This window comes from Girardinichthys multiradiatus, chromosome 3 (assembly GCF_021462225.1).
Source record: "Girardinichthys multiradiatus isolate DD_20200921_A chromosome 3, DD_fGirMul_XY1, whole genome shotgun sequence".
NCBI lineage: Eukaryota > Metazoa > Chordata > Actinopteri > Cyprinodontiformes > Goodeidae > Girardinichthys > Girardinichthys multiradiatus.
In genome coordinates, this window is record NC_061796.1 from 30,490,956 (window position 1) to 30,514,739 (window position 23,784).

The window sequence follows — 23,784 nt, forward strand, 5'->3', positions numbered from 1 at the left end:
TGGGGGTTGTTGGGGACTGGGTTCGGGCCAGGGGGGCGGGACCTGGGCCGGGGTCACCCGGGTCTGGGCAGTACCGGCGCTGTCTGCCTGCCTCTGCCCCAGGAGGGAAGGGGACTACCTCCTGGGTCCGGGGGCTGGTTGCCCTGAGGGGGTACAGGCGCCTGGACCTGGGAGTATAGAGTATGCATGGGGAGTGTGAGTGAGTGTATGACGTCCGTTGTTGTTATCCTTATGTTGGGTGTGAGTGATTTTATGTGTATGCATGAGGGTGGGAGTGGGTGATTGTGACTGTGTGTGCCTGTTTTTTTTTTTTTTTTTGCGACAGGTTGGGTCTTGAACTGCTCCCTCTTCTGGATCAGCTTCCTCCCCGCCACACCGCCTGCTGGTGGTTGGAGTCTCTGCCCACTGGTGTATTTGTGGTTCTCGGTGTCCGCGGCCGGGTGCTTTGGTGTGGGCTGGCTCACTCCCGGTGGCTGCTTGCCGGGGCCTGGACCCCTGGGCTCTGTCGGGCCTCTGCTTGGGGGTAGGTGTGTCCTGGGGTCTTGGGCCTTTGGGTCCATGGCTGGATCTGCTCGGGCGTGGACGGCTGCCGGCGGGGCCTGTAGACTCGTCGCTGCGGCTCCCTGGGGCTTCTGCACTGTCGCTGCTGGGTGGTTCCCCTGGGACTCTCCACAGCTCTTCTCTGGGGGGGGTTGCGGTAGTCCCGGCTCCACTCTTTCCTCCTTTTCTCCCCTTTTTCCCCATCTCTCTCTTTTTTGAGCTTCATTTTTCCTTTTTATTTTAGTCTCCGTGTCCGTAACAATTGAAATATTCCCAAAGAAGTTTATAATAAAGTTTCTTCTATAAATATCAAGCATAGCTTTAAAGCATTAGCTGTGATGCTCTGCTTGTGAAAGTAAATCTGTTGGGCAATTTCTTGGCACTCAGACAACAATTCTGAGCGATACTCTGCCGGACAGGACACGGTAAAAGGAAAGAAAAAAAAACCAAAAAAACTATGAATTAACACATGTGGAATTATATACTGAACAAAAAAGTGTGAAACAACTGAAAATATGTTTTATATTCTAGGTTCTTCAAAGTAGCCACCTTTTGCTTTGGTTACTGCTCCGCACACTCTTGGCATTCTGTTGATGAGCTTCAAGAGGTAGTCACCTAAAATGGTTTTCACTTTACAGGTGTGCCCTGTCAGGTTTAATTAGTGAGATTTCAAGCCTTATAAATGGGGTTGGGACCATTAGTTGTGTTGTGCAGGAGGTGGATACAGTACACAGCTGATAGTCCTATTGAATAGACTGTTAGAATTTGTATTATGGCAAGAAAAAAGCAGCTAAGTAAAGAAAAACGAGTGGCCATCATTACTTTAAGAAATGAAGTTCAGTCAGTCCAAACAATTGGGAAAACTCTGAAAGTGTCCCCAAGTGCAGTCGCAAAAACCATCAAGCGCTACAAAGAAACTGGCTCACATGAGGACCGCCCCAGGAAATGAAGACCAAGAGTCACCTCTGCTGCGGACGATAACTTCATCCGAGTCACCAGCCTCAGAAATCGCAGTTTAACAGCAGCTCAGATTAGAGAACAGGTCAATGCCACAAGTGATTGGCATTCCGGTTCTTTTTTGAGAGCCGGTTCTTTTGGCTTTGCTCACTAAAAAGTGCTGGCTCTTTCAGCTCCCAAGTGGCTCCTCAGATTTTTTGTTTATTACATGAATTCATGACCAAAAATAATATAAAATATTGTGTAAAATGAAGTATTAATATAAAAAAACATGCATTATATGAAATGTTTTTTTTATCTATGTGGGTTTATTTGTAAATTAAAACTAAACTGAAGCAGAGTATGACAAAAAGTATAAAATAAATATATAATAAAATATTAAATATAAAAACAAACATCTCAATCAGACAAAAAATACAATTATCATTGACCTAACCAAATACAAAACAAAACAAAGTCAAAACTCCTTTTATTCAAAAATTAGCCAAAACACTTTGAACTATTTACAATGAACAGAATATAGTGAACAAAATATAAATTGAAATATGCAAAACAAAAAGAAAAAAGCTGCATCCAGCAGCTATACATATTTAGTCATTAGCAATCTTTAGTAAAGATTGGCATTCAGAAAAACCAACAGCCTGTGCTTTGAGGTGCTGATCCAGTTTCTTCTATCAGTAATTATCTGCCCTGTTTTAGAGAAGATTCTCTCTGAGGGGACAGATGTTGCAACAATGCACAGTCTCCGTGCCATCACGTGTGTAAGACGTGGGTAGACTGAACTCTTGGTAGCCCACCAGCTCAGTGGATCTGCAATCCTCTGGAAAAGGGGCTCCTCAAGATAGGATCTCACTTCCATTATTGCATCTGATGAGGGATTCCTTCTTGTTGTGTCTCCAGTTGCTCGCTCTTCAAAGAACCTCCAAACAGTAGATGCTTGTGGCTCCTCTTGTTCGTGCTCTGCTGCCTCTTCTCCCTCATGGCCCCCAGGCAGTGGAGTTGACTGGCTGAACCTTGCCGCTGCTGCAGTTATTCTCTGAAGAGCTTCATCAACTGCCAGCTTTTTGAATCTTGGATCAAGAATTGTGGTTTCTGACAGAACAGTGTCATATTCCATTCTGTGGAACTTTCTGTCCATGGATGCGCAGAGAGCATCCACTAGCTCTTTCACTTTCCCTGTTGTTACTCTGGTCTGGTGCTCAGCTGACACTCTCTGCATGCCCTTTACACAGGATGAGCATCTTAGAGGCTGTAACATAGCTGAAAAAGAGTAAAAAGTAAGTGTTAAAAAATATGCTCTATTTTATGTAGCAGTGTATATCATTATTATTACAGATATTACATTTCTTTTATCATTTTATTATTAACAACAACTAATAAAAATGATAAGAATTGAATAATAACAATAATAAGGTGATAACATTTGCACACTGTACCTGTCTGCACTGATCTCCACCGTGACTTACTCGAATGGCTCCAGAACAGTGCATGCTTCTTGCATTATCTCCCATTCCTCTGGGCTCAGAGGATCAACAGGTGCATTGATAATAGCAAGAGTTGAGATGACGGCATCCTTGGATTCCAGGATCTGTTTTAGCATGTGAAAGGTGGAGTTCCACCTAGTAATACAGTCTTGTTTGAGCTTAAGCTCAGGCATGCCCATCTGTTGGGTAAATTTTAGCTTTGCTGTGGCTGTTGTGCTCCTGTGGAAGAATTCTATCCCTGAACTTTGTCCAGAGTGGGCTTCATCACCTTCAGAGCATCTCTTACAAACAGATTAATTGTGTGTGCCAGACATGGGTGGTGGGTCCATTTGAGGGTTTTCACTGCTTTTGTTATGTTAGCTGCATTGTCAGTAATACAGCAAACCACTTTGTTTTCCACGCCCCACTCTTTTGCCACTTTGAGCAGTTCCTCTGCTAAATTCTCAGATGTGTGTCTGTCACTGAACTCAAAACAATCTAGCAGACAGGACACCATTTTGTAGTTTTCAACAAAGTGGCATGTAACTGACATATAGGATGTGGTGGTTCAGGATGTCCAGCAGTCAGTTGTTAGACTAACAGCTATGGCTTTTTTTACCCTTTCTTCGAGGGCAGCACGTTCTCTGTCAAAGAGGCTTGGAATTACTTTTTGGGAGTGTTATCCTGCTTGGTAGTGTATACATTGGATTTAGAGCATTGGTGTAGCTTCTGAATCCTCTGTCATCCACAATAGAAAATGGCTGAAAATCCTTTGCAATCATTTTAGCCAGTTCCTCATTAATTGAGTTCTGTCTTGCTGGGGTCAATGCCTTTTGTAAAACTGTCTCATAGAGTTCTGAGTTGGTTGTGATGGTGTAATGTTTGATGCTGTAGGCTCTACAGCAGCAGCAACAGTTGCAGTGGATACACTGGCACCTTCATTAACAGCAGGTCCCTTGTCTTCCTTTTTTCCTCCAACTGAACTAATGGGTGGGCAGTTCTTAGGTGTCTGTGCAGGTTATTTGTGGAGCCTGCTCTGTATGAAATGCTAACTTCACACAGTCCACACTCTGCTTTTGAATTGTCAATTATTTTGAAATGTTTCCAAATTTTACTCCATTTTCTACTGTCCATTTTCTCACCTTTCAGCGTTCTTTCTAAGTTATTTCTCAATTTATCCAACTTGTGTGCCGTTCAGTGCTCGTGTTGTGCCGTGCGCGTCTGTAATTCCTCCCCTCCACCTTCTGCTCAGTGTTGACACACAGATGCCACCACACACCTTGACCAATCACGCACGGCTTTAGGAAGAAAAAAACACCAAAAAAACAACTAATCGTCTCCCAATCAGGAGCCGTCTCTCATCGTTCACTTCTTTGAGCCGGGTCGTTCGCGACTGACACATTTCTAAATGCCACACAGAGTTCTAGCAGCAGACACATCTCTAGAACATCTGTTAAGAGGAGACTGTGTGAATCAGGCCTTCATGATAAAATAGCGGCTAGGAAACCACTGCTGAGGACAGGCAACAAGCAGAAGAGACTTGTTTGGGCTAAAGAACACAAGGAATGGACATTAGACCAGTGGAAATCTGTGCTTTGGTCTGATGAGTCCAAGTTTGAGATCTTTGGTTCAAACCACCGTGTCTTTGTGCGGCGCAGAAGAGGTGAACGGATGGACTCTACATGCCTGGTTCCCACCGTGAAGCATGGAGGAGGGGGTGTGATGGTGTGGGGGTACTTTACTGGCGACACTGTTGGGGATTTATTCAAAATTGAAGGCATACTGAACCAGCATGGCTACCACAGCATCTTGCAGCGGCATGCTATTCCATCTGGTTTGCATTTAGTTGGACCATCATTTATTTTTCAACAGGACAATGACCCCAAACACACCTCCAGGTTGTGTAAGGGCTATTTGACCAAGAAGGAGAATGATGGGGTGCTACGCCAGATGACCTGGCCTCCATAGTCACCGGACCTGAACCCAATCGAGATGGTTTGGGGTGAGCTGGACCGCAGAGTGAAGGCAAAAGGGCCAACAAGTGCTAAGCATCTCTGGGAACTCCTTCAAGACTGTTGGAAAACCATTTCAGGTGACTACCTCTTGAAGCTCATTAACAGAATGCCAAGAGTGTGCGTAGCAGTAATCAAAGCAAAAGGTGGCTATTTTGAAGAACCTAGAATATAAGACATATTTTCAGTTGTTTCACACTTTTTTGTTCAGTATATAATTCCACATGTGTTAATTCATAGTTTTGATGCCTTCAGTGTGAAGCTACAATATTCATAGTCATGAAAATAAAGACAACTCTTTGAATGAGAAGGTGTGTCCAAACCTTTGGTCGGTACTGTAGCATTCCACAAAATGTGCTTTACAGAAAAAAATAAAGGAACAAACATAAAGAAAGCTACATTAAATGTAAGAAATTCATTAAAAAAAAAACAATAGCAGTACATTTTTAAGAATCACATAGAAAAAAAACTGTAAATACAAATTTAAAACAAATACATAGCTAAGACATAATCCTTGGCCTTAAATGGAAAGTTCCAGTAAACAGCAATGTCTACAGTCCTAATCAAAAGGAGGCAATCTGACGTTTTCAGGAAGCCTTCTTATTCATTCATTCTGTTTTTTCATCACAGTTAAATGTTTCAGATAATCAAACTACTTTTATATACAATAGATAACTAGAGTAAACCCAAAATGCTGTTTTAAAATGATGGTTCCTGTCCTTAATAATAAGGACAGAAAAAGCTGTTCAGACCGATCTGGCTTTCTGTGATAAAGTATTTGCCCCTAAACCTAACACCTGGCTGTGCCACCCTTGGCAGCAACGGCTGTCATCAAGTGTTTAGAATAACTGGCACTAATTTTTTTACATCACTGTGAAGGGATTTAGCCCGATAATTCTTTGCAGATTTGTTTGAAATCAACCGTCCAACCATCACCATCTCATTTATGGACTTTGACTAGGACACACTTGAAAATGTCCTTGCCGGAGTTTTAGATCTAGTCAAAAGAACTTGTTATTCCTGCAGGTGGTGATCTGGAATGTCCAAAATGTGAAGAATATGCAAACTTGCATGTTATTTTATCTTCTGTTTACATGAAAGGTGCAAACAGATATGAGCCCTAATATATAGTCAAATTTGATAAATTAGAATGTGTGTTCCGATGAGGCTCTTTTAAAAACAACCTTTAAGCAGGTGTTAAACATACTTTTCATTAAGCATACATTTTTATATAAAAAATGATTTTGTATTGGTCTGATGTAATATTCTCATTTTAATGTGTTGTTTTCATTAGCTGTAAGCAGAAAATCATAATAATTGACAGAAAAGGCTTGAAAACATCATTCTGTGTGTTCATTCATTCATCTTCTATGCCACTTATTCCATAGTGGGTCACAGGGGAGCTGGTGCCTATCTCCAGCAGTCTGTGGGCGAGAGGCGGGGTACACCCTGGACAGGATTGCCAATCCGTGGGTAACAGTGCTGTAATTGATATATATAATGTATTTAACTTTGTGATTTGTGCACTGAAATAAATGAACTATTCAATAATATTCTAATTTATTGAATATGACAGCATCTTGCAGCAAGATGGTCCTGGGTTCGATTTCTGGCCCGGGGTCTTTCTCCATGGAGTTTGCATGTTCCCCCCATGCATGTGTAGGTTCTCTCCAGGTACTACGGCTTCCTCCCACAGTCCAAAAACATGACTGTTAGGTGAATTGGTCTCTCCAAATTGCCCTGTGGTGTAAATGAGTGTGTGCATGGTTGTTTGTGCTGTGACTCTCTGTGTTGCCCTGCGATGGACTGGCATATTGTCCAGGGCGTACACTGCCTCTCGCCTGTAGACCGCTGGAGATAGGCACCAGACCCTGTACGGAAGAAATCAGTATAGAGGATGGATGGGTGGATGGATGACTCTACAGGTCCTTCTCAAAATATTAGCATATTGTGATAAAGTTAATTATTTTCCATAATGTCATGATGAAAATTGAACATTCATATATTTTAGATTCATTGCACACTAACTGAAATATTTCAGGTCTTTTATTGTCTTAATACGGATGATTTTGGCATACAGCTCATGAAAACACAAAATTCCTATCTCACAAAATTAGCATATTTCATCCGACCAATAAAAGAAAAGTGTTTTTAATACAAAAAATGTCAACCTTTAAATAATCATGTACAGTTATGCACTCAATACTTGGTCGGGAATCCTTTTTCAGAAATGACTGCTTCAATGCGGCGTGGCATGGAGGCAATCAGCCTGTGGCACTGCTGAGGTCTTATGGAGGCCCAGGATGCTTCGATAGCGGCCTTTAGCTCATCCAGAGTGTTGGGTCTTGAGTCTCTCAACGTTCTCTTCACAATATCCCACAGATTCTCTATGGGGTTCAGGTCAGGAGAGTTGGCAGGCCAATTGAGCACAGTGATACCATGGTCAGTAAACCATTTACCAGTGGTTTTGGCACTGTGAGCAGGTGCCAGGTCGTGCTGAAAAATGAAATCTCCATCTCCATAAAGCTTTTTAGCAGATGGAAGCATGAAGTGCTCCAAAATCTCCTGATAGCTAGCTGCATTGACCCTGCCCTTGATAAAACACAGTGGACCAACACCAGCAGCTGACACGGCACCCAAGACCATCACTGACTGTGGGTACTCGACACTGGACTTCTGGCATTTTGGCATTTCCTTCTCCCCAGTCTTCCTCCAGACTCTGGCACCTTGATTTCCGAATGACATGCAGAATTTGCTTTCATCCGAAAAAAGTACTTTGGACCACTGAGCAACAGTCCAGTGCTGCTTCTCTGTAGCCCAGGTCTGGGGAATACGGCACCTGTAGCCCATTTCCTGCACACGCCTGTGCACGGTGGCTCTGGATGTTTCTACTCCAGACTCAGTCCACTGCTTCCGCAGGTCCCCCAAGGTCTGGAATCGGCCCTTCTCCACAATCTTCCTCAGGGTCCGGTCACCTCTTCTCGTTGTGCAGCGTTTTCTGTCACACTTTTTCCTTCCCACAGACTTCCCACTGAGGTGCCTTGATACAGCACTCTGGGAACAGCCTATTCGTTCAGAAATTTCTTTCTGTGTCTTACCCTCTTGCTTGAGGGTGTCAATAGTGGCCTTCTGGACAGCAGTCAGGTCGGCAGTCTTACCCATGATTGGGGTTTTGAGTGATGAACCAGGCTGGGAGTTTTAAAGGCCTCAGGAATCTTTTGCAGGTGTTTAGAGTTAACTCGTTGATTCAGATGATTAGGTTCATAGCTCGTTTAGAGACCCTTTTAATGATATGCTAATTTTGTGAGATAGGAATTTTGGGTTTTCATGAGCTGTATGCCAAAATCATCCGTATTAAGACAATAAAAGACCTGAAATATCTCAGTTAGTGTGTCATGAATCTAAAATATATGAATGTTAAATTTTCATCATTACATTATGGAAAATAATGAACTTTATCACAATATGCTAATATTTTGAGAAGGACCTGTAGTTTATCATAGCCTAACTATGCTGTCATTTCTTTAATGTAATTACTATTATCTGTTGAATCCTCCTAGACTATAATAGGCAGACTAGAATAAGCACACTAGAATACGTAAAATATTTGCAGTAATTAATGAAAGCAAGCTGAGGTCAAGATAAATTCACAGCTGTGACACAGAACTGTATCATTTTGTTTATTATTATTTTATTTTCACATTTTCATTTCGACCTAACTTTAGCCTTGCTACATCTTTAAAGCATTTTTTTCTCAGTTTTTTTTTGTTTCTCAGTTTTGCAGTTTTCTGTAGTGATTGATCAACACTGACATCTAATTCTCTTTTTAAGCGTAATGGCAACACCAGAGGGGGTCAGGAACATTTTTCACAGTCCAAGAAGCCTGAAGGCATCTCTTAAATCTTCTGTCTCGCAGGGCTGGGAGAGAAGAACAAAACATTATGATATGTTTAAACTTTTTTTGTGGATTTGTTAACAATATCGTGTGCTAAAAGTTGAACCTGAAGAATGCGGTTGAGTTTTCTTGATAGGCGGATATAGTTTTGGTGCAGGTCATCCCAAGGCTTGAACTTGCTTTGATTACGTGCCACAAAGGTCTGCCAGCAATAGAAGTAATCTAAAGAAAATTTGCAACAAAAATAACAAATGTCATATAAAGTTGAGTAAAATCTTCTTCCCTGTTTCTTTAACTTTGCCTCATTTACTTTATTGTAAACCCTCACCTTTGTAACTCATGACTGTAATGCGCACGCCGGCTTTTTTCAGCATTCTAAGACCCTCTCGTTCACGGCTGTCCTCCAAGTCGCAGAAATAAAGTCGGGACACAAAGATCCGGAGGCACAGGTTGGGGGTCTGGTTGAGGAACTGAGCCAGTCGTAAGGAGCAGTTTACACAGGGAGACCAGGAGCAAAACCAGGTGATGGAGTAGCTGACTTTTCTCTCACCGGTGACTCCGTAACCCCACAGGCCAGGGCACAAAGCACCCAGGTAGCGCAGGAACAACAGCTACAAAAACAAAAAGGAGTGAGATAAAAATATAATAATAGAGATTCCTAGAAGCTCTGAATGAAGTGTTCTGGTGGTAGCAATGAAATGTGAGTGAGCTGAAGAAGAACCAAGAGATCAAGCAACCATCCGTCTTTATGCTCTACCATGTGAAATGTTACAGGAAAAGACCACGCCAAGCCCTGGTGAAAGGCAGCTGATTTTGTTAAAATGATTTCTTAACATGGAAATTATTTCACAATAAATCAAGATTAAATGTATTTTCTAAACTCAGTGTGAGATTATGCTTCTGCAATAAAAGATTGATTTATTTAAAAAAAATGTCACATCTTCCCCAGGTATGCTAACAAATGTGGCCAGTCCTGTGTAACCAATTGTTTCATTCTGTCTGCACCTGAACAACATCTTCTCATTCTTACCTCCACATGGCAACCGTTGCGGTTGCGGAGATGACCAAAGTCAAAGGACAGGGAGTCTGGGCCCACTCGCCTCTTCACCACAAAGCAGAGGTATGTCTCACACCTACCTCTCGCCCAGCGCAAGTTCTTGTAATGATAAATGAACTTTTTTCTGGGCAATAGAACCCTGTGAAAAATAGAAAAAAAAAATTTGCTTTTTTAAGCTGATGCAATGCATGGCAGGGTTAATACCTAACAAGCTACAGATACTTTTTAAAGCATCAACTAATTACTCATCCTGTTATGTTTTACAGCACATTACAGTCATTTACAGATATTTTATTACAGTACAACCTACTGCAAACTCAGCTCTGGAGCTCAATGAATCGTTGAGAGGAGTTGCTGATTTAAATTTTAATCTGAGAAGCTAGAGCAAGAAAGGCATGTAAAATCTGTGGTTCACTAAATATGTGTGGTGGGCAGTAAGACAACAGCTAACCTTCACTGACAAAACTTTTTCTTACTCTCAGTTTCACAACTTTTGGTGAAACCAAGACAGTTGTTCAACAGTTATTAATACTGAAACCTTGATTGTGTGCTCTATTTAAGAATCATAAATTAGCATCAAAGTGTGGTCGTGTCATAAATGCATTTATAAAAGGATTAAAACCTCCTGATTTATTTTTTCGCTTTAACAGTTTGCTTACACTAAATGGCAAAACAGAAATGAAAATGTAAAGTATGAACAGAATTCATCCTTTTTGCTCACCTGTCTAGCTTTGTAATCATTTCAAAAGCCGCGCTTTGCCTCGTCACTCGTCAGGCGTGGATATTAAATGGAGGTAAATGAGAGAGTGAAAGTGAGTGTGTGTGTGTGTGTGTGTGTGTGTGTGTGTGTGTGTGCGCTGTGGGGGTTAAAAGGAGGGAACTGAGAACCTATACCTCCAAACATAAACATCCTGCATAAAGCAAAGGCAGCTGCTGGTTGGTCAGAGACATTTTTTAAAGTAAGTTTGGGGGGCGTGCTACAGGAGAGGTGGTTAGATAACAGTGTCTTGTTGCAAAATATTAAAGCTATAATTTAATTGAAGCTTGTTTTCTTTTAAAAATGCAAGTTAGTCTATGTGATCTATATTCAATAGAATATCAGTAAAAAATTAACTTATTTCAATAATTAAATTCAAAAACATGAAACGTACATATTGTATAGATTCATTATGTGATGTTTTATATTTTTGAAGCGGTTATATCTGTTCCTTTTTGAGGGTTATCGGTTTCTCAGAAAACACATTTTATTGCAAATGTTATGTGATGGCCATGTTCTAGCCTACCCAATCTTGAAGAAGGCTGATGGCTTTACAGTTTTCCAGCAGCAAGGCACTGACACTTTCCAGAAGCAGGGTAATCCATAAAAGGTCACTACTAAAGAAGCTGGTTGTTCAGTGTTTGCCTTATTAAAGTATGTTTGTGGAAAATTTAGTGGAAGGAAAAGGTTTGTTGGAAAAAAGGTGCACAGGCAAACGTGATACAAAGAGCTTCTAGAGGATTTTGAAGCAAAGCCCATTCAAGAGATGTTGATTTAATTTTCCAACAGGACTTGAAACCTGGCCACACTGCCAAAAGTACTAATTCCTGTCCCTCATAGAGAAGCTCTCAGGTATTGATGAGGAAGATGAGAGACACCAGAGCCATCAATGCATATGAGGTTAAGGCTGCTATCAAAGCAAACTGGGCTTCTTTAACACCAGAGCAGAGCCACAGGCCAACCGCCTCCATGCGACTTTGCATTGATGTAGTTATTAATGTAAAAGGAGCCCCGACCAAGTATTTATGCATATATTGTGGACATACTTTTCAGTTGGCCTACATTTCTGTATTAAAAACATTTTTATTGGTCTTCTGAAATATTCTAACCTTTTGAGAATCTGAAATTTGGGTTTCCGTTAGCTATGAGCCGTATTCTTGAAAAATATCCGTCTGTGTGCAATGAATCTAAATAATATATGAGTTTCTCTTTTTGAATTGGATAACTAAAATAGATTAGCTTTCCATGATGCACCTGTAGTCTAGACTGCAAAAAGGGAATTTCATTTGGGCACATTGCACATTTTATTGAATAATCCTTAAGGCCACACATGGGAGGAGTGTTTGATGTTTTTTGTAGACTGGTTTCTTACAAACGTCAGAAAATTAGCCAACTCCCTGAAAACTTTCCAAACCCTGGCCACTGACTTCCACCCTAAGGTTTTCCCAGATCACAGTAAGGAAAAAAGGCATCCTCACCTTGATCTGTAACTTAGCCCTCTTGCCATTAAAATTTTCCACCTAACTTGCACCCCCCCCACTTCCTCAGCCATTCCCAAACTGATCTGGGTTTTCCCAAACTGTGTCAGGCTGAGTAGCAGGGCTGTAATCAACCTTCCTCACTCTACGTGTCTGCTGCAACGGTCACCCGTCCAGCTGACCAGCCACAATTTGCCTTTGAACCTTCAGATGCTTTAACCAGTCCGGTGCCAGACTGTGTATTATTTTGCTCTCATGTTTCCTTTGCTCTGTCTGTTTTCGCTCCTCAACCAGGTCCATTGGTGCAGTGGCACTGCCTGCAGCCGTCCCGCTTTCCCATGACTCCCCTCACCCTCTCTTGCACTCTGTGGTTGTGGGAATTCACCGTTTCCCAGGGTGGCTGTTTTTGGAGCTCATTGGTGCGGGCATGTCATTAACACTGTCTATATGTTATACATCATCTGGAACAAATTTATCCAATTTATCCAGCAATTGTGTGGTGCCCCCCAATTTCATAGTGATTCATGCATGTGCGTCTGAATGCTCTGAGCGACCTCACATCTTCTTGCATTACTCTGACGATGCACGTTTCCTAATGTTTCCACGCATTAAACTTGTGTGCATTGGTCCCTTTTCAACTTCAAGGAACTCATTTAATGCCAGACTGTATGTAACCACTTCCCACCCAGCTCTCCGGGCTCCACCGCAGTTGACCAAGGTCATCTCTCAGTCACATGTGAACACTCACGTGCACTACTTCCAGCCCCTCTGGTGCGCTTTTTTTTTTTTGCAGGATTGCTCTGGGACGGCTAGACATGTGCATTTGACCTGATGTCAGAAGGGGAGAAAGCGAGTGTGTATGAAATGCCAAGTCATAGTTTCCGAAACCCACCCGCCCACACCCTGCACGCACACACACACACACACACACACACACAGCCATATCGTGCAGACCCATATGACCACAGTCGCAAACAGACTTTCTTTCCAGTGTGTGAACTCACATCTGTTTCCTGACAACAATAATAGCGACAGATCAGGCGGGTAGAGGCCCAGCTTACAGGTGTCTGCAGTTTTAACAATAATGAGGGGACGACCTGATGCTGAACAAGACTTGTGAAAAATGAAAAAAGTAAACTGGTAGAAGCAGAGGAATTGGTTATAATTGCAATTAAAACTATTCAGCATCCACTACAAATTAGGTTATTTGTCAGAGCTCAAAATTGTTCAGGTGTCTGCAATAAATAAATAAATTACACATGTACTGTTTAAATAGTTGTTTAAATAGTAACATTGCAAGGATTTTACCTAAATTCATCGCTAAATTCTACGTTCGATGATTGATGCAGTTTCATAATTATGTATCCCTCCTAAAAAATAGCAAACGTTTGAAAATCTCATCTGAAGCAACTAATTAAGGGCTTCTTTATTGCCGTTTGGTGTGCTTGAGATAATACACTTTAAAATATCTGGACTGTTGATGGTGATGTTTCATTGCATGTCAGAAATAAGGCAATAAGTCAAGAAAATGGTCCAAGTTCGGAAAAGACATCATTTCCATGCAGAATGAGGGAAAGTGATTCAAAGAGATAGCTGGAAGTTAAGTGCTCAAGTTTAAAGTTAAAGGAACAGTGGCTACACCACATGACTGTGGCAGAAAGAGGAAGCTATCAATAGCTCAAAAAATCTCAAATGACGGCAAAGACTTGGTGGCAGCAGTCACTAGGGTCTCAGATTTCACAGTAAGGCACATAATAAAGGGCTCCATTCCTGAAGTCCAAGATGTGCACCACCACTGACCCAGAAGCACACAACTTTCAGCTCCAACTAGCTGACAACTATCAAAATTAGCCAATGAGGTTTTGTGATTCTGTTCTGTGGAGCGTTGAAACAAAACTTGAACCTCTCGGGCCTATGGGTCAGTGGTCTCTGGAGAAGAAAGAATGAAGCATACACGGAATAGAACACATAAAACTACAGTGAAGCACGGTGGTGGCTCAGTGAGGCCCTGGGGCTGCTTTGTTTCCTCTGTGTCAGAAAACCTGTAGCATGTGGAGATAGACTTACTCAGGAATGCTGGGATAAATGTCATTAGAAAAACCTGAAGCCGGGGGGTTAATGGACGGTCAAACAGGACAATAATTCCAAGCATTTCATAAAGGCTCAGTTTCAGAAAAAGTTCTAGCAGATACTAGAGCGGCCATGATAGTCGCTTGACTTGAACTTTATTAACGATCTCTGGTGGGATTTGCTAAATTTGGTTTTGGCACACAAACCCAAAAATAGATTAATCGGACACCTTTGCCCATGTGCAGTAAGCTAACATCCCTCAGGAGCGCTGCCAGCAACTGGTGTTATCCATGAATCATGTTTGCAGCAGGTTATAACAGCAAAAGGGTGCTGTACTAAACACTAAAGATTTATGTCCTTAAAGGGCTGATTCATTTTGACATTGTAACAGTCACAGAAAGTGGCACTTCGTGTTACATTTGAAGCACCCACTTGTAATATTTTGAGGCATTTTTGTCTCGTTTTATTTATTGCGAACTGCCTCTAGAACATGCCAATCATTCTGATTATGGATACAACATTGTGTTAATTCTTGTCTCAAATGTCTTATTAGCGTTTATTAAGGCATACTGAAGTGTGCATGAGTTTGCATTTCACTTGGATCCTATTTTTGTCTCCACCCCAGGTGTCAAATACCTCCTTCTCACACACATGCATTGTACAAACATCCTGTGGTGTTCATCGGTGGCGCACTGACGATACACTGACATTGTCTGTGGTTAGCAGGAGGGTATATTCGCACTGAGGAAAGCGTGGGGGTTGCTAACCATATTAAGGTTAGCCTCAGGCAGGGGGGGTTGTGTGCATTTTCACTCTCAAAAACTGACAGGCACCTGCAAACCACACTCATGCTTAGCTGGGAGATCTTATGTCTTGTCTGTCTTATATATATGTGTAATGCATTGGACTTTAAACTGTCTGTAAATTAGAAAGAGAGTCATAAAGGAAATGAGATTAAATCTGCGGGATATGGATTAAATCTTTACGATGTGGCAACAGAGGGTTGCAACAAACATCTATTTGCATTTCAAATAAGGCAAGAATGGTTTCATATACTATTTATCTAGCAAAAGCATTCATTCTTTTCTTTTTTCCTGTTTTTTTTTTTTACATGTTACAACCTTGAACATTAATGTATTTCAGTGATATTTTGTGTCATATTCAAACATGAAGTAGTGCCTAATTGTGAAGTGGCAGTAAAATGTTTTGAAATTATTTTTATCAATTAAAATTAGAAAAGTGTGCATGCATTTCTATTCAGACCCTGATTTAATACTTTATTGAACCACCTTTTGGGTTTAAATAACATCTTTGCTCACATATAGCTTGAAATCTATTTTGTCTTTGCAAAATAGCTCACGCTCAGTTAGATTGGATGGAGAGTGTCTGTGAAAAGCAATATTAATAATTTCCTATTTGGATTTAGGTCTAGACTTTGGACATTTACACAGCAATATTTCAATGAATATCCTTCTAAACTATCCTTAAACCATCATAGTTCTGACTTTATATTTTAGCCGTTGTCCTGGTGGAAGGTGAACCCTGCCTGTCTCAAGTCTTTTGCATCATCCAACTGGTTTCTTTTAGGATTCCCCTGTTATTAGCTCCACCCACCCTCCTATCAACTGGAATTAACTTTAGTTACCCAGCTGAAGGAAAGCAGCTGCACAGCATGATGCTGCCAACATTTCATCGCAGGGATGCTGTGTTGCAGTTGATGTGCAGTGCTAGTTTTCAGCACCCACAGCATTTTGCCTGTAGGCCAAAAAAATTCAGTTTTGGGCTTCTTTTTGCTGTTTTCTGGCTACTCTTCCATGAAGGTTAGATTTGTAGAGTGCATGACTGCATATAAATGCAAGCCAGACTTTTCAGATTTTTAATTGCTCTCATTAATGTGCTATCTTGTGTTTGTCACATAACATCCTCATAAAAAATATATTGAAAACTGTGGTTTTAATGTGAACAAATGTGGAAAGGTTCAAATGGGGGGTGGGGTTGCTGGGTTAATTTTGCAAGGCACGGTACAATCACTGCACTCAGGGGTTACAAATGAAGCAACAAAGCTGATTAAGTGATTAGGACAAAAAACTGAGGTGGCTCCCATCTTAAAAGGAAAACTAATCACATTAAAGTAAACTTTCAATTCCATTAACAACATTAAAGACTGAATAATATAAAACCTGTTGAAAAATCTCTGAAACATGACAAAACTGTAAGGACCAAGACCAACAAAAGGGAGCATCTGCTGTTTCTGCAGAGTCAATATCTGTTTATGTGAAGGTGAGCAGTAACAGACGATGAGCGCCGAGATAAAAGCAGATAAATTCTGCACATTCACATAAACCACACACACTTCCTCTACAGTAACTGTATAAACACCTACATATCTGTACGGTTTCAGACCTAAGCGAACGCCTTCAGTCACACAAATGCATCATGTTACTGCATTAAAGGGTTTGAAAAAAGAGACACATGGATCCAAGTTTAGAAAACAGATTTTACAGAAATAGTTTACTTGATGAAACGTGTAGAGTACAGCACGTCTCAGGCTTGGTAATGTCTTTTTTGCATGAATAAATAAAGAAAAACCATTTGTTTTATCAAAATGGAGATGCCATTTTAAATGAAATGATGTCATTATACATGGTAAATAAATACTTTTATAAATAACCCATAATTTAAGCATTGACAAGTAAACATTTGCCATTATCACACTCAGCAGGGATCTAACGTTTGCATTTCTTAATTGCCTTGACTCGATCATCAATCACAAATCTTTGTAGAACACCTTAGTGAGTGGGTATCCCATAAAACCTCTCTCTGGAGTCTCTTTCTTTATCTCATCATCGTCTTCTTCATTAGTCCCCTCCCCCACATGCCGATACCCTACTTTCCTGAAGAAGGCTTCCCCCACCTTGGACGGGTAGGGGACGTGCGCGTACACTCTCCATGCACCGGTCTCCCTCTCCTTTAGTTCCAGACTCTGGACCAGCAGTCGACCTAGGCCCTCTCTGCGATACCAGCAGCCCGTCACAAGTCTGCAGATCCTCCTCACGCCTGGCCGTGTCTCGCTCTCACGGAAGATGCAGCCCACGATATCCCCATCGCAGTCTGCCACCCACACCTGACCTGCTGCTTGCTCTCTCTCTGCAGTGATCTCCTCTGAAATCTCCTTGTCTTTGTCTTTAGATCCAATCCTGCGCCTTTGCTGAACAATAAAATAAGATATTAAATGTGTGTGATGTTTGGATACAAAAGCTAAACCAAGATGTAACCATATTTTAGAACCAGAAAACTTCGAAAAACGTGGAAGCAGGAAACGTAAATCAAGCCTTTGCATTGTTTTTCAAAGTGAATAAGTAATTTTTAAATGCACTTTTGTGATACAATAGGAGTATTTTGAATTATGCCCTCAACAGCGGATATGCACTTCCATTTACTGATTATGATGTAGCATTTGTTACCCCACTGCCTTCAAGCCTTTAAACAAAGAACTGCTTGTTTTCTTGACAGAAAATTGCTTTTTAACAGGAACATGCATGGCCGCTTATTGGTGACACAGAAGGATGTAACAAACACTTGGTTCTACAAAAACAGTCTCTCTGTTGGAAACACATTTTGCCCCAGCATTATGAAACAAATAGGATCTTGGTTTAAGGGCAGGAACAACCCAAACTTAAGGAAAGAGGACACAACACTGTTCATAAAATGGCTACAACAGATATCTCCAGCAGACGTTAACAGCCAGGCTGCCATGACAACCACAGCTGTTGTTTGTGAGCATAAAGTTTCTCAGGTAAGTAAATGTGTTCTTTTACAGCTGTGTTTAGCTTTTATATACCCTCTGTCAGTGCAAAACATTTGCTGATGTCTGCAGATTAGGTTAAATCAGGCGTGTCCAAAGTTGGTCTTCAAGGGCCAGCGTCCGCCATGTTTTTGATGTTTCCTGCTACAGCACACCTGATTTCCATTGATGACTGATGATTAAGAAGACAAGAACAAGAAGCTGAGTACAGGAAGGTGGTGGACCGCTTTGTGGCATGGTGTGGAAACAATCATCTCATTTTGAACGTGACTAAAACAAAGGAGATGATTGTAGATTTTAAGAGAAACAGGAATAAGTCAAAAACTATTTCTATCATGGGAGAAGAAGTGGAGGTGGTGGAGGAGTATAAATACCTCGGTGTTCACCTGGACAACAGACTAGAGTGGAGATGCAACTGTGAAGCCATCTACAAGAAGGGACAGAGCAGACTGTACTTCTTGAGGAAGCTTAGGTCCTTTGGTGTTTGCAGCAAGATGCTGCATATCTTCTATAAGTCTGTTGTGGAGAGTGTGATCTCTTCTACCATCATCTGCTGGGGAAGCAGCATCAGAGCCAGGGACTTAAAAAAGCTCAACAAGCTGATAAAAAAGGCTGGCTCTGTTCTGGGGACTCCTCTGGAACCTCTGGAGATCATTGTGGAAAGACGGATTCTTCATAAAATGAAGAACATTATGGAGAACCCTGAGCATCCTCTTCATCAGACTGTCCTACAACAACAGAGTGTCTTCAGTCAGAGGCTTCGTCAGATCTGCTGTAAGACGGAGCGCTACAGGAGATTCTTCCTGCCCACAGCCATCAGCTTCTACAACGGCTCTTTGAAGAAACCTTCATAATATGAGCTACAACAACATTTAATTTCCCTTTGGGATTAATAAAGTATTTTTGAATTGAATTGAATTGAATTAACAGACATTTCCTGAACTGCAATCACCTGAATCAGGGAAACATCTAAAACATGCAGCATCGTTGGCCCTTGAAGACCGACTTTAGACCCCCTGGGTTAAACCAATCACTGCTCTTTACGAATGTTCTTTCTGAATGTTTAGCCACAAAATGTAGCTTCATCTGCAACTTGTTTTCCCACAGTCTCTGAACCAAACAAATGACAGAATATTTAAACTTCCTTTCAATTGACAATGCACATATTAAGCTTGAAGGAACATTGTAAGGACAACTTGCATGTTGTTGTTGGGAAACTCACTTTAGATGGACCTATAGAGTTTTAGCCGTGTGACATATCTCCATATGTGTGACATATTGTGACATGTTGATAGGGCGACAGTGACAACGGTGGTAGGGGTTCGTCCTGTAACAAGTGGGTTGTTGGTCTGAACCCCCGGCCCTTCCGGCTCAGTCTTTTTGTCCTTGGCAAGACACTTCACCCTCCTTGTCTGCTGACGGTGGTCAGAGTGCTCGGTGGCGCCGATTGTATGGCATCCTCACTTCTGTCAGTCTGCCCCAGGGCAGCTGGGTACCACTGTCAGTGTGTGAATGTGTGTATGAATGCGTGGATGACTGATTGTAGTATAAAGCGCTCTGGGGTCCTCGGACTTGATAAAGCGCTATACAAATGCAGGCCATTTACCATTTACATATATACAGAGAAACAGTTTTAGTGTTTTAGATTTGTCACAAGTAGCTATTCATAACTGTAGTTTTTTTACAGATAGAGTGAGCTCACCACAGAACGCTTTTAGGAGGCCGGTTTGTTGGATCTTCACGCGACTCCTACCTGATAACATTTGCATTAACTTAATCATCCTTACTGAATACATCCCAATATAAATCTTCACTGTATAAAATGAAATGGGAGCTTTGAGGCTTTGCTATCAACACTTTTTTTCTTGGGTGGTCAGATTGCATAGATGCCCGAATATGGCAATTCAAATGCAACATCATCACCAGATTTTCTTGTTTCTTCATTTTGGAAATGAATATCATGAGCTCCAAGCCTGAACACAAATTAAAATTACATACTCGTAGGTAGAATAAACTTATTTCCAGCAACAATCACCTTTTTTGTGCCTGTTGTTTTCCCACTGATCCGGCAGCAAGGATTCTGCAGCATCTCATCCTTTTGGCCTCTGTAGCTGCTGCCCACATAGTCCCAGTAGGGGCGGCTGCTGCCCAGTACCCCCGTGGACCGCGGCATGGTGATCTTGAGAAAAACAATCAGCAGGAACACTGGGATAGCGAGGGCCAGGATGAAGGAGTGGACGAGGCAGCGCAGGATTGAGGAGAAGACCGCCAGGATGAAGAGGCATAGTGGACGTGTGAGAATGTGTAAGATGAGACGGTTCTCTGTGCCCTCACAACCCTCCTGGAAAGAAGCAGATTCAGGTTAAAAAGAGCATACAACAGAAATCTACATATCTTTTAAATAAAAGCAGCTCAAACAACCTTAACGAGGGCTTTGACTATTTCAATGTCGTCGTCCTTCATCCTCCTCATCACTATCTGGTCCAGGTCCAGCCTCACCATATTTAGTGCTTGTGCTTTTGACAGCAGGCCGTTGGAAACAGTATTTTTCTACCTGAGCTGTGGTGTGAAGTCCAGGATCCACAAGGTGTAAACATACAGCCTGTAACACATTTTAGAGAGGAAGGCATGACAGAAGAGCAAACACATAGAGCGACTGAAATTAAACTAGGGTATGCATTCCAGTTTCCAACTTTATTACTGGCAGGCTGGTTAACACCTAAAGTTTGGAATGTTATTTCCGCGTTATTGCACAATGTTGACAATATTACAACCAAGATATAGCCTCAACGAAATCAGGAGAGGATTATAAAGGATTATCTGCATCTATGTCGTACCATTATGTGTACTTTTTCCAAACACAGTGCTCCTTTTCGCCTTAGCTTCAGCTATCAGAGCTAAATGAGCTGGTTCAAACCCATATATGGTAAATCCGTAACGCTGCGGTCATGTGAAGCCCGTCCGCAGCTCGATTCCCAAAGCTCCGCTTACCTACTGCAAGGTGCGCCTCAAATCGTGCTCAGATGCCGTAAATAAACAACGTATGCACCAATAACATTGTCCGTGTGGATCTCATTGAATGAGCACAATGCCTCTGCTTACGAAAAGTGCGCATTTCTGAATTACAACCCATTTCTGTTTTACGCTCCGTTTCCAACCGTATCTGGGTCAGTTTACGCCATTTGCGTACGTGAGATTTGCAGTTCGCACACGATACAGCCGACAGTTTACTACGTTACACTTATAGTTAATTAAACAGAGTGGAAATACATTTTACAGGCACAATATGTTTTAAAATATTAAATTTCACCAAAATGTTACTGAAATTTAACCTACACTTAAGTGATGAATAATAACAAACCTTAAAATTGAGATTTAGAGCTGGTTACTGGTATCAAGGTTTTAAAGTTTCTGTTTCAAAACTGCTCATTTTTTTCCCGTCATACCATTCCTAGGTTTAAAAGTAGGTTCAATACGATGTGAGACCCTGCGCCTCCTTTGCTGCACACTGCCAGTCAGACGGCTGAAAGAAGGCTGTTGTTCTATTTCTTCACTGACACCAAATATGAAATCATTTCCTTAAAAAACACAGACATATTTAAAGTGATTGTTTCTTTTAATTTAGATGATTACGGCTTACAGCTCATGAACACCCCGGATTTAGTCCCTCGGACTAAAGAACACTGCTATGGCCCACATAATAATGGGAAAGCCTGCTGACTTGACAGTTATCCAACAGTCACTGACACCTTTCCCAAGGAGGGAAAGTCACAAAGGGTAACAACTAAAGAATCTGGCAGTTCACAGAGTGCTTTATCCAAACATGTTAAAAGGCCTGCACTTATTTCATGCTTTATCAAGTCTGAGGACTCCAAAGTGCTTTACGCCACCATCACTCATCCACCCATTCATACACCGACAGTGGTATGCTACATTGTCAACTGACAGAAGTGGGGCTGCCATGTTAATTGAAGGTTTAGTGGAGTGAAAAGGTGTGCCAGCAAAAGGTGCAGAAACAACAGAAGCAACCCCCATTTAAGAGTTGGGGGGAGATTCACCAGGTGGGGTATTGCAGCTGGAGTCAGAGCTTTACTACTGACAGACGTATTTTCTACCTGGGCCACAGCTGCCACATTGCTTGTGCCATACCATACATCCCACTCCTGAACCAGGCCGCTTCAGAAGCTTCTTACCTAAAGAAGTAGGGAGAAGGATTCGACTGATGTTCAATTTGAGATGAACGTAAATTCTACATTACTTCTGAAAATCGAGGTCCCACAGTCTGGATGAAGAGTGAATAGTGTCAAACTCAAAATCCAAGTTGGTTAAGGACCAGTGTAGAGTGGGTAGTAATGATTTGGGGAGCGATATCATCTGGTCTATTCTAGGAGTGACCAAAGTGCTGCCCAGGGGGGATTTGTGGCCCTCAGATGGATTTTGTACGGCCCTTAACCACAATACAAAAATGGCACACATTTGGTTTGCCAGCTCAGGAGGTTGATGCGGATAAATATTTAAAAAAAAAATCTTTCAATGATGTGATGTCTTTACAAAAAATACAAAAATAAAAATGGAATGTACAACACAAACTACTCATCTTTTATCAACTGAGATTTGTGATTTTGTAAACCTGGCTAAATAAAGCAAGAGTTTTTGAAGAGTGACCCATTTCTGCTCTTTTTGTTGAGAATACACACAAAAAATCCAGACAATGTCAATGGAAAACAGCTGCCATTTAGGAGACTGTTTAGCTTTTTTTGTTTTGTTTTTTCATACCAGGCCTGTGAGATTGTATGTTTTGGGCCCTTTAAATCATTGTAGAAAACACGTCCGAAATCAGACGTGTTTATTTTATTAAAATATTGTGTGCTTTATTGTTAAGCAGATAAAAAAAAAAACATTTCACCAAGTATTGTATTTTTCAATTCAAAAAGAAAAAGTCAAAGCTTGGTTGCCTGCAATTACTTTCAACCTGACAGTTTTGGCCCCTGTTTGGACACCACTGGTCTATTGTGTTTTATTAGGTCCAAAGTCAACACATCCGTCCACCAAGGCACTTTAGAGGACTTTATGCTTTCCTCTGCTGACAAGCTTTATGGAGATACTGATTTCCTTTTCCAGCAGAATTTGGCACCTTGCCACACCCGGACCAGAAGCTCATAAAGGATCTGTGGAGTATTGTCAAGAGCAAGATGAGAGACACCAGAACCAACAATGCAGATGACCTAAAGGCCACCATCAAAGCAACCTGGGTTAACAGAGCCATGCCACTCTGCATTGATGCAGTAATTCAAACAAAAGAGAGCCCCAACCAAGTACTGGGTGCGTACACTGTATAGTACATGGTCGTACTTTTCAGCCGGCTGACATTTCTGTATTAAAAAACCCTTTTTTATTGGTCTTGTGTCATATTTCTTTCTGATGTTCATAAGCTGTAAGCCATTTTCTAACCAAAATCAACAGAAATAAATGTATTAAATTAACCTATATTGTAAATATAAATTTATTTTTAAATCTAGCAACCCTTTATTTTATATTTTAAAACTGTGAGAATCTCTCTTTTAATCCCCAAACCAAAAAGGTTTGCATTTACAAAACATGTTTGTCTGGGTACGTTTGCACAAGTAGAGAACAATATATACAACAAGGAGTTATTCAAGTTTTAAAAATTGCATTTTTTCCACCTTGCTCATATGTTTACCAGGACATGTGGTTTGTTTCTATAGGTCTGATATCATACCTTCATTGGG

The 23,784-nt window shown here is 41.3% G+C and overlaps 2 protein-coding genes and 1 long non-coding RNA gene across 4 annotated transcripts; 1 reads left to right on the forward strand and 2 right to left on the reverse strand.

Moving 5' to 3' along the window:
• Nucleotides 1–8,633: 8,633 nt before the first annotated feature.
• Nucleotides 8,634–12,991, reverse strand: aicda (activation-induced cytidine deaminase). The gene is made up of 5 exons (XM_047361062.1): nt 10,646–12,991; nt 9,898–10,063; nt 9,196–9,478; nt 8,974–9,089; nt 8,634–8,890 (listed from the first exon to the last, which is right to left on the reverse strand). Exons 1-5 carry the CDS (start codon nt 10,663–10,665, stop codon nt 8,840–8,842), a joined length of 636 nt encoding a protein of 211 aa, XP_047217018.1. The 5' UTR covers nt 10,666–12,991; the 3' UTR covers nt 8,634–8,839.
• LOC124865719 lies at nt 9,324–16,309 on the forward strand. The gene is made up of 3 exons (XR_007037651.1): nt 9,324–9,460; nt 9,817–9,987; nt 14,855–16,309. It is a non-coding gene; the product is annotated as an uncharacterized LOC124865719 (long non-coding RNA).
• Nucleotides 16,310–16,712: 403 nt separating this feature from the next.
• nat14 (N-acetyltransferase 14 (GCN5-related, putative)) lies at nt 16,713–21,575 on the reverse strand. 2 transcript variants are annotated; one of them, XM_047361058.1, is made up of 4 exons: nt 20,872–21,575; nt 20,456–20,636; nt 20,070–20,375; nt 16,713–17,437 (listed from the first exon to the last, which is right to left on the reverse strand). In XM_047361058.1, exons 2-4 carry the CDS (start codon nt 20,534–20,536, stop codon nt 16,997–16,999), a joined length of 828 nt encoding a protein of 275 aa, XP_047217014.1. In that variant the 5' UTR covers nt 20,537–20,636; nt 20,872–21,575; the 3' UTR covers nt 16,713–16,996. The 2 variants fall into 2 exon arrangements, with proteins under 2 accessions (XP_047217014.1, XP_047217016.1); XM_047361060.1 differs by having other exon boundaries at nt 21,026–21,574.
• Between the last annotated feature and the right edge of the window lie 2,209 nt (nt 21,576–23,784).